The sequence below is a fragment of the Musa acuminata genome, chromosome BXJ3-7, assembly GCF_036884655.1.
Source record: "Musa acuminata AAA Group cultivar baxijiao chromosome BXJ3-7, Cavendish_Baxijiao_AAA, whole genome shotgun sequence".
Taxonomy (NCBI): domain Eukaryota; kingdom Viridiplantae; phylum Streptophyta; class Magnoliopsida; order Zingiberales; family Musaceae; genus Musa; species Musa acuminata.
In genome coordinates this window covers 13251873-13263481 of record NC_088355.1, presented here as the reverse complement: position 1 = coordinate 13263481, position 11609 = coordinate 13251873, and the positions used below count along the sequence as shown (strand labels likewise).

At 41.7% G+C, this 11609-nt stretch overlaps 1 protein-coding gene across 1 annotated transcript; it reads right to left on the bottom strand.

Moving 5' to 3' along the window:
• Positions 1-4534: 4534 nt before the first annotated feature.
• LOC108953330 (putrescine hydroxycinnamoyltransferase 1) lies at positions 4535-10576 on the bottom strand. Its single transcript, XM_018828701.2, has 2 exons — positions 9853-10576; positions 4535-5570 (listed from the first exon to the last, which is right to left on the bottom strand). The coding sequence occupies exons 1-2, from the start codon at positions 10246-10248 to the stop codon at positions 4677-4679; spliced, it is 1290 nt and encodes a 429-aa protein (XP_018684246.2). The 5' UTR covers positions 10249-10576; the 3' UTR covers positions 4535-4676.
• Positions 10577-11609: the final 1033 nt, after the last annotated feature.

The following is an 11609-nucleotide window of genomic DNA, read 5'->3' as shown; positions in this document are numbered from 1 at the left end:
GCGATGCACTACAAAGGAGGTTACAGTGATACGGCAGAGAAGGCTATAGTGATGCAGCGATGCACTACAGAGGAGGCTGCAGCGATACGACATAGGAGGCTGCAGTGATGTAGTGATGCACTACAGAGGAGGCTGCAGTGATGCAACGATGCACTATAGAGGAGGCTGCAGTGATGCAACAATGCACTACAGAGGAGGCTGCAGCGATGGGCTAGGAAGCTACAGCGATGAGCAAGAAATTTGCAACAATTAGGTGAAAAGAAAAAAAAAATTACAGTAGTTACAATTGCAGAAAATTGCTACGGCAGAGGGAAGCGGCTGTAGATGGAAGTTGTAAAAATTGCAATCGTTCCTAATGCCGCAGGAAGGCAATGATGGCTGTGGCGGTAAGGATGGCGACAGTAGCACTTCTCGCTCGAGTGAGATGTGGGAACGAGGAGGGGAGGTCGCTGGCTAGGGAACAATTGAGAGGACGGCGGCCACCACAGTAGTGTAGGCAAGGTTCTTGTGAGGGTAGGAGGTGGCCGAGTAGTCTCCGACTCCGGAACATGAAGCAGCGACACCGGAGGAGAGGAAAGTAGCAACAGTAGAAGGCTTCGGCAGAGCTGCCTACATCCGCAAGGAAGAAGGCTCTGATACCATGTTAAAAATTAAACAAAGAAGATAAAAAGATAGAAATTGTAGAAGAAACTATGAAATGTATAAGGTGTAATTGCCTAGTTCATTTTGTTATTGAGCTCTTGATAGCTATTTATACACACTCAGCATGGAGATTATACAAATTCAACATGAAGGATTTTTCTCAACTGCTTAGAGATTTCCTCAACTGCCTTAGGAAATATTATCTTCTTATCAATGTGAATCTAGACATATCATCTATAAAAGTAATGAAATATCTATTACCTCCTCTCATTAATATGCCATTTAATTCACATATATCAGAATGTATTAAGTCTAACTAATTAGTATATCTTTTAACACTTTTGAATGGTTTCTTCATCATCTTTGATTTAACACAAATTTCATATTTATTAAGATCTTTAAAATGATAATTAATTAAACCATACTTAACCATTCTTCTAATGGTGCTAGTTCCAATACGTGCTAATCTATCATGCCATAATGAATAAGAATCAACAATATAAATAGAAGCAACATCTTTATTAAATTTAGAATCATTGTCAACAATAGATAATTTGACCATTCCCTCAGCTTTTTCCAACAAAAGTTTCATTACGGGATAGAATTAACATTCCGGATTCAAATACAGATTTAATTCCAGGTTTGCTAAGGAGATTCTCATTTACTAAATTTCTACTCATATCTAGTACATGAAGAACATTAGTAAGAGTGACTTTCTTACCCGAAGTGAAAGTGAGTTCCACATTTCCCTTGTCAATTACCTTAGAACGAACTTCATTTCCCGTTTGAATCTCTTGCCCTTCTGTGATTTCTTTGCAAGTCTTGAAGAGTGCCTTATCATAGCAAATATGGACGGTAGCACAAGTATCGTACCACCAATCAGAAACCTTGCCAAATATGACATTCACTTCGCTGACCATAGCGATTATATTATCATCTCCCTCAACGGAGTTGACTTTCGATTTCTAGCCCTTTTTAAATCTGCAATCCCTAGCAAAATGACCAGGTTTTCCACAAACAAAACAGCCTCCACTCTTTGGCTTCTTAAATTTTCTTTGATCCCTTTTGGAGCCAAAATGATTTTCCTTATTTTGTTTGCCTTTGTTGGAATTCTTAGGCTGATTCACAACATTTGCTTTTATATTGCCAAAAGAGTTCTCACTCTTTTCTCTCATCCTCGATTCCTCCTCGATTCGAAGATGTTTTTGAATTTGCTCCAAAGTGATATCCTTGGAGTCATGCAAAATCTTCTTCCTATACCCTTTCCAAGATGAAGGCAACTTGGCTATTATAGCCCCTACTTGAAAAGGTTCAAGAAGTTCGATTTTTTCAGCCTTCAATTGATTAACAATGACCTGCAACTCATGCACTTGTGCCAAGATTGGCTTGTCATCCATAAACTTATAATCAAAATATTTAGAAATCAAAAATTTCTTTGTACCTTCCCTCTCAGCATGATACTTGAATTACAAAGCATTCCAATTTGCTTTTGCAGATAGTTCCACCGTATAAAGATCATAAAGTCGATCCGAAAGAGCATTGAGAATGTGTCCTCTACACATGATTTCATCTTCGATTCTCTTCTTTTGTTCAGCCTTGACTTCATCAGTGTCATCATCGGTTGGATCAGGAATTGGTTGAAGATTTGGATCAAGCACATAGAAGATCTTCAACGCAGTCAACATGAATTTCATCTTGTCTTGCCAACGGGTAAAATTCGTTCCATCAAAATGATCCAAACGAACAAAATTTTGATTCAATACTTTGGTGATATTTGTGGCCTCCATAGTGAATTTATATAAACTCACAAATATCGTTTTTAGATTGTTGGGAAAATATGACAAAGAAGAGGATAAAAACACTATAGAAACAAATAACAAACACAAGATCAAGAATACTTTAGGAAAGATATTTAAGCTTGAAACGTGTATAAACACTTTCCTAAAAATGATATTTGCACCCTCTTCTCAATAAGATTGCTATGGGTTTGATGCAAATAGTTTTAGTGGATTTAACAAGCCTTTAGAATATCTGTATTGAGCAAACAATAAAGAATCTTCAAAGAGGAATTAGAGAATATCTAATTCAATCACTTAAAGAGTAAAGAAGAAGAATATGAAAAAGATATCTTAATAATTTATCCTCAAATATATATTTTCTCAAAAGAGACAATCTTTGAAAAATAACTACCAAAATAACTATAAAAGAAAATAACTTTTCAAATAAATCTTTTGAAAAAAAATTCTTTTTTCTTTTTAATTTGAATGATTTATAACATGAATATGTACAACAATTCATCATGCACGCCGCTCTAATTCAGCATCGAAATTCTAGTTCTAGATGAAAGCCAACCACTCGCATGGCGGTCATGTGAACCTTTTATGAATCATTGATAATTTGACTCTGATGTTGTCGAGATTTGCTTTTGTTTTCCTTCTTAATGGTCTACGGCCATTTACACAACACAATATTCTATCAAATTTTATGATTTGATAGAAAATTAGCTTAAGCCTTAATTAAGATACAAGTTCATGTCTTAGTTAAAGTAAGGAATCTTAGATTGACCAATCTTATAGATAATTGCTGGTATAATAATTCATATTTAAGAAGAAATGATAAGAGATGAGATTGAGTCTGAAATATTTATTATGCTTGATACGAGTTTTTAACTCTATCTCTTAGTCTTCCCCTCTATTATTTTAGTTTGATTTTGAATAGAAAAGAAGATAAATATGTTTGCAACATTATTCATATAGGTGAAATAAAAGTTCCACAAAAAGAATTAAAAGAGTCCAATTACATGTACTAAGTTTGTTTATCCTAAAACAGATACGTTTGAGGGCTTTGATTGAATTACTATCTAATATTATATATGTTAATCTGGATAAGATTAACTTAGACTCATCATTTTTCGTTTTGTAACATAATATCAGAGGCGCCGACAAAATTTGATTGAATGAGTCATTAAAAAAAATTAATTGTGATCTAAATGAGTCACTGAAAAAATTAAACCAAATATTTATGGATAAAGACGATCTAATGATCCGATGTTGTGAATGATTGAAGGGGTCGGATTTGACCCATAACTTAAAAAGTTAAATTCTTGATTGGATTGAATTTTTATCTCATCACCCAAGAACTATTTGACTTGATTAATATATCTATAACATATAAATAAGAAAGTTGATCATGAGCCACACACACACACACATAAAGCTTCCCTCTGTAGATCTGATTAGTCCCCTTTGTGCTATTTTAGAGCATCGAAAAGAATATGTAGAATTATTCGAGGTCAAATTTAATGAGATGTTGATCATATTTACGTTCATATTATCTGGAAAATTGATAAAAATAAATAAATAAATTGAAAGATATTTTTATCACATTAAATGGTGTGCATGATGCTCTCACACACGTAGATTTGAACATAAAATCTATTACTTATGCTACAATGTATTAACCAATTTGAATATTTAAACAAATACTTAATATAATTTTTGAAAGAAGAAAATCCACGTTCACTTGAGTTGGTCAGCTCTTTCTGTTTCTCTTCTTTGCTTATTCCTTCCCTTTCTTTCCCTTATATTTTTTAGATGTCGGTGTCTCTCGGCCCAAATAATTTGATTTCACTAACTACATTGAGAGTATAAAATAATTGTTTGAAGAGAGGAGCCTTCTTCATGTCCTATTCCCCCCGCTCATACTGTGTTCTGAGAGGTGGCAACTTAGTTTATTGGCTTGTGAAGCAATGTTGAGGTCACCTCGAGTTATATTATAGACTGTCATGCATAAATGCATGATTACAATAACACTCACTACGATGTCACGCTACGTACTTCCATGTCTTGATTTTATGACCGCTTAATTTTACATCGTTTATAGAAAGGAAACATTCATGAATTATATTTTATTTAGTTCCTGCCATATGCGAAAGTTTTGAGAAAATTAAAATCTTCCAAGCATGCATGCATGCACAAACAAACATCACATGAACACAAGGTGAGAAGAAGTTCAAGTGAAACCATGCATCCTGGTTAAGCTCCTTCCACAGTCTCCAAGTTCTCGTAGAACGCCTTCTTGAACCTTGGCATGCTCTCCTGCTGCAACCCTAACACGACAGCAACTCCCCCGTCATCCTTGGGGCTGTGCGCAACAAACACCAACCCGCATACGACTGAAGCCTGCGACATGTACATTGGCTTACCCCACCCGAAATCGGCCCCATGCGTCGGCAGCCCCAGCCAGCTGACCACCCACAGGTCGGCCCCGGACCACCTCCACCTCCCTGTTATCGAGCCGGACACATCACTCACTTCCATGTAGTCTATCAGCGACCTCACGTAGTCGTCGTCCAGCCGCGCTATGGCGTCATGAATCTTGTCAGCCCCGAACTCGAACGGGCTCGACAAAACCTCCGCGACCCTCGCCGTGACCGACGTCCTGAAGACGGCATTGCCCACATAACCTTCCGGGAGCGGCGGTCTCATGCGAGTGCGTGCGTCGCCGATCACGTACACTCGAGTCTCCTCATCGTCTGCGAGTTCCCGGGCCTTGCATGAGCAGCGCCAGACGTGAGCCACGACAGCTTTGAAGGTGGAGAGGGGCCTGACGCCTTTGCCGCGGCTCTTGAGGCGGCACAGCTGGTCCTTGGACAGCGTAAGGATGGCGGACGCCACCGGGGATGGAACGGTGGCCGAAGGCGTGGGCTGTTGCACTTGCCTGTGAACGTACTCAGGGTGGTCGAAGAGGACCTGAGGCGGGGAGCGAGCGCGGAGGAGGGTGCGGTCCAGGCAGGGGTTGACGGTGAGCTCCGCGCCGCGAGCGATGTCAGACCATGCGTTGACGAAGCAAAGAGCAGAGAGGCCGTCGGCAGCGGTGTGATGAACGGCGGTCGACAGGCACACACCACCACACTTGAAGAAAGTTACCTGCAGTCAAATGGTGACTCCACTGTGATGTATTTATTATTCCCCATCATAAGAATATTAGAAGATAATATTTTAAAAAACAATATACATATATATATATATAATATAAGTGAACTTTTAATGTTATTTCCAAATTTATGTTGATATGCATTTTAGATTATTTCATAGATTGCTAATATTTTATGTAAAAATAATAATGTTTATTTCTAAAATTCACTTTCATCATATTTTTTGGAAAATGTCTAGTTAATTTTTTGGAACCAGTTTGAAATTTTTTTTATGAACTAAGAAAAAAACAAAAAAGGACGAAAAAGACATGAAATAGGGTCCCTCACTTATGAGGGATAAATTAGAAAAGCTGAAATAAAAAAAAGAAAAAAAAAACTCAATTAGAAAAGCAGGTTACTTTTTTGGATTTTAGTTCAATTTCAAGGGACTAATAAGACAGTTTAGATTTGTTGGCTCCTGCAATACACATGAGAAATCATGGTGCCTGCCAAAGCACACAAATGACTGACGCAACCAATCCTAACACTTTTCTATATGAAATAATTTTAGTTTTTTACGTGACAATCTTATTAGATAAATTTAGTGCAGCATCAACGTTCTCTCTTTTCTTTTCTTTTTTATTCTCTCTTTGAAAAGATTACATGCAAGGTGATAAGATATATTTTGGGTTCAAGACACGTTATAGTCGATGTCATGTTATGCTACAACCGAATCAGCAAGGGGAGCACCCCGACGCACCAAGTCAGAATCCGTATCGAGACATTGTTTGATACGTCCCGTCCCAGAAGCTCGGGACGACGCCGCCCAGTGTCGTTCCGCGCGTCCCGGGACGACGACCGCACAAAGGTACCATTTTATCCCTCGAGGATCGGTCACCACGCCAAACTCACATACGATCGACCCTCGTACAGTAATATAAAAGCCCCTAGCCGACATCTGGTCAAGGGGAGGAGAAAAAAAAGAAGAAGAGAACCAACTACTGACTTGCTCATCGGAGGGGCCAAAGTCGAGAATCACCCGACGAAGGTCATTTTTGCAGGCAAGCGGCCACCCTGAAGTCGTGAGCGTCTCAACCCAGGAGTTATCATCCAGTGTATGAGGGCGAGCTACGAACCAACCAGGAGATCGAGAGACGTTGATCAACACCCCGTCGCGAAGGAACGACCTACCTCGGCATCCAGCTCAGTCGACAGAAGGCTCCCGACATCGACCCGTGGACCAAGCCGTGCTGACTCATCAACCAGATTGGGGGCAACATCACATGCGCAGTGGAAGAACAAAAAAAATAAAATCCCCGATTCCCAAAGAGATGTTCGTTGTCGTGCGAAGATTGGTACGCAAAATCCGCGAAACTGAAAAACTACGTATATAGTAGATTGTGTTACCTAGGGAGATCGTATATCCCTGTTTCCTTGCAGATCTTTAGGAGAGGGTGAAGGAGGTCAAGCGTCCTCCTCTCTAACGGTGATCCACACAGTAGGGCTGCGATGATGCTTCTCAAAACTCCAATCCTGCTTTAAGGTGGAGAGGGGAAGGAGAATAAGAGAGGCAAGCAAAGGCTCTAGCCTATGAAGCTCTGAATCCCTCTTATTTATAGAGGTCCCTTGTCAAACCCTAATGGATCCTCCCCTAGTGGGTATTGAATCTGCTTCCAATAACCCAAGCCTTTTAGATTACTGGATCTCTATCCAATAATCTCTCATGGGCTCGTATTGGATCTCGTCCATGGGATCCAATAATTCAGGGGCTTATTGGATATCCAATAAGACAAGAGCTCCGTCGGATATCTCATATCTTAACCTCTACTCATCGCGATGCCTACCATATGTGTATGACCCTCTAGGCCCAATATCAAGCTAGCCGTGAGTCATACCTGTCAGAACTCCTTCTAACTCAATGAATTATTATCTCTGTAATAATTCACTCGACTCATCGACTACAGATGTACTAGGCCACTACGTCGTAGTCCCCAGATGATACAAGGAAATCCAATCCTTTGGACCTGTCTGTCCTCAATTATCGTGTACGTATAGTCCCTCATCCATCTAATAACCCAGAGATCGTATATCGAGCATGGTGCTGTCAGACCCATACGGTTTCTACTCGAGTCTCACTCTAATCGGATTCTCCCGGAGAACTCTTTCTCTCTCAACCCGAATGACCCTAGCTAGAGATTTGTTTGAGCAAGAACACATGAGATATTCCTCTCATGATACCGAGAGTGGATGATCCTCTATCGACACTTAATAGCCCTCGTAAGGTCGACTACCACTCCCAATGACCAACTGTACTAGATCTACGACTGCCAAAACTATATGTTTGGTATCAAAGAGTGGAGCACTCATACAGGACATCCTTGGTGTCTCAAGTCTAAGGACCAGATACACCACTAGGACTATGGAATCGCTGTCTGACAATAAGGCATCATCAACCATCCAGCATTCCGTAAGCGGATCAATCAGTGAACTCATTCTCCAATGAGCACCTATACTGTATCCCTAGTATCGCTACACGAGCAGCTATGAGACCAGCTGTATCCATTATATGGACGGGTATACAGCACACCAGTCTGTCTGGTTATCACGATGTCCCTCTCGAGTAACCTGTGACCGGAATTATTTAGGATCTGTGTTTAAAGGTGAATCGATCTCATTATCGTGATCTCATCACAATCCGATTCCCATTGCACAAATCTAAGGACATCACAATATATATGCATATATGCAATAGTTATAAAGTGATATATGCCAAAATATAATAAGCAAAAAGATTATGTATCAAGTCACACGTGTCATCACTCACGTGATTGGCTTACTGGGCACCTATGATTAGCAGCACCAAAACCTAAGCCCGAGTTTTGCCACTCGGCCCACAAGTCCAGCTCCTTCCTGGGTCACTCTAAATTGGTTCCCGACTTGCGACCTACCGACACCAAAACCTAAGCCCGAGTTTAGCCACTCGGCCCACAGGTCCAGCTCCTACCCGGGTCACTCCAGATTGGTTCCCGACTTATGACCCACCGGCACCAAAACCTGAGCTTGAGTTCAGCCACTCGGCCCACAGGTCCAGCTCCTTCCTAGGTCGCTCCAAATTGGTTCCCGACTTGTGACCCGTCGGCACCAAAACCAGAGCCCGAGCTCAATCACTCAGCCCATAGGCCCGATCTTCAACCGAGTTGCTCCAGCTCAATCTTCGACTTGCAACTCGTCACATCTTTTACCGAGTCACTCCAGCTCAATCCTCGACTTGCGACTCGCCGATCCTCTACCAAGTCGCTCCATCATGATCCATGACTTGCGACTCGCTGGCCCCAATTCCAAGCTGTGCCAAACCGGTTATCCGACTTACGACACATCGATCCGCCTCATCTGGTCCCAGCCGCCCGATTAGCGTAGCCAACCCTTCCAAAGGCACTGGTTGCCGCCCCTCCAAACCACCCCACGACGAGCCAATCTAGCTTCCCCTCGCAAGCAATCAACACAATCGCAGCATTTTCGACCTAGGCATGCCTCTCACACCCTCAGGGACCTCACGGCACGCCTTGATGGGGGGGAGAAGTGATAAGGTATATTTTGGGTCCAAGACACGTCATAGCCGATGCCACGTCACGCTACAACTGAATCAGCAAGGGGAGCACCCCTACGCGCCAAGTCAGAATCCGTACTAAGGCGTTGTTTGATACGTCTCATCCCAAAAGCTTGGGATGGCACCGCCTGGCGCCGTTCTGCGTGTCCTGGGACGATAACCGTACAAAGGTACCATCTCATCCCTCGAGGATCGGCCACCACACCAAACCCGCCTACGACCGACCCTCGTATAGTAGTATAAAAGCCCCTGGCCGACGTCCGGTCAGGGGAGGAGAAAAAAAAGAAGAAGAGAACCAACTACTAACTTGCTCGTCGGAGGGGCCAAAGTTGGGAATCACCCAACGAAGGCTATTTTTGTAGGCAAGCGACCACCCTCGAGTCGCGAGAGTCTCAATCGAGGAGTTGCCATCCAGTGCACGAGGACGAGCTGCCAACCAACCAGGAGACTGAGAGACGCTGATCAAGACCCCGTCGCAAGGGTCCGATCGATCTCAGCATCCAACTCGATCAACAAATAACTCTCGATATCGATCCGTGGATCCGGTCGTACTAACTCATCAACAAAAGTAATGATGATGATGATGACACGTGATATCGGATCGGAATAGCAGATCGAAGAAGAAAGATGATCCAAAAGCGGATGTACGATAGGAAGAAGAAGATGACGATGATGATGACACGCATACCTGAAACATGCACAAGGGCGGCTCATCGGACTCTACGTTGGGCACGAACAGTTTGTTCATCTCGGCGGACGGTGCCAACTCCCCCAGCTCTTCCAGCGTCGAGTCGGAGCGAGCCACCACGAAGAGGACCCCCTCGCCGGTGCACTTGATCTCGAGGCGGCCGTCGGAGTCGAACCCGAGGCGGCCGGCGAGCGGGTAGAAGGGGACTAATGCCTTGGCTAGGGCTGCCTTGAGCAGCTGTACGGAGAAGAAACCGGAGTCGCCACCGGGGTGATAGAAGTAGACGACGGGAGTGTGAGCTCGAATCACCAGCAAGTCCAGGTTGGAGAGCCAGATGGATCCCTCGGGAGTCTGCTCGCCTGGAACCACCATGCCGGATTCCACCACTTCCACCATCCCTCTCTCTCGCTGTGTGTGGCGGGGTATGAAGCCAGCCGATGCTCTATCGACCTTTCTAATCAGGTGCTACTTTAAGAACTTGTCGTGGACCAGTAGAGCACTATGGATGCTTCTCATCAGCAGCCTCATGTGCAAAGACTTTGAATCGAGATGAAAAATCTAGATGCTGAACATATGCACCTCGTGACGATTCCAAAATGTTCCGCAGAAGACAAATCGTTCATTGACTTCGTGACGATTTGAAGGAACCACTACGATATGCACTCATCGAAAAAAGGTTATCGATCAACAAAACACTTGGTTGCATTCATTCAGCTAAAGCAAATCCATGTTTTCCAAGGCAAATTTTTCCCTTTTGTTTGTTCCTTATAAAGTAGCAATATCATCATCAGCCAAAGCCATGATCAAACGAACAATCATCACGAGATTAAGTGATGGACGTCATTAATGACGACTATCACTGTCTCTCCGTTTTCCGTCAAAACCTATCAATTCATCAACGGCATCACTGTCTCTCGCCCAAAGGTTCCTCTTCCACATGACTGGTGGCAGATTTGAATCCACTCCCATACGACAGACGACGTGCGCTCGTTAAGTCACCTCAATTACTGGTGGCAGATTTGACGCTAAAAATGGCCGGACATGGATGCCACCACATCAATGATATAGTATTTATTATCCAGTGAAATCTTGACTGATATTAGTATTATATTTGTATTTTAAGAAATATGATAGGAAAGAACAAAAAACATTTCAATTGATAGGGCTTTCAATTTCTACCTTCGTCAAAAAAATCTATTCCTCTCTTGATAATATTATCCTGCAGAAAGGTTTTCTAATCTAATATAGATGATCGAGATTTGGTATGACAATGACATCCACCATAAAAATCAAAGAGAAACCGACTTTAAATTCTCAAAATAAAATAATTCATAACTGGCCTTGAAACTTTTATAGTACTAATATTCTTTTCGAAAAGGCCTTTCTACGTTTCTATCCTTGCCAAGTTTGATCATAATATATTTGTCATTATAAAATTTTAATTTTAATTTTAATTTATTTCATGTGTCCTTCAAATATTGTGGTTTTGATAATATCCATCCAAAAAATTTATGTCTATATATATATATATATATATATATATATATATATATATTCTTGTCATCATAATAACCAATGAAATTATAAAGGGCACTAATGTCAGAAAAGAATAAGCTAACAGCCAAATGATAATTAGTATCACCATGATGGGCATATGTTCATGTTTTAAGCGTAAAATTTGATTTAGACTACTTAAATTGTAATAGACGAAAAGATGAAATCCGAAATGAGTTTAATTTATATTTATTTTCTTTAAT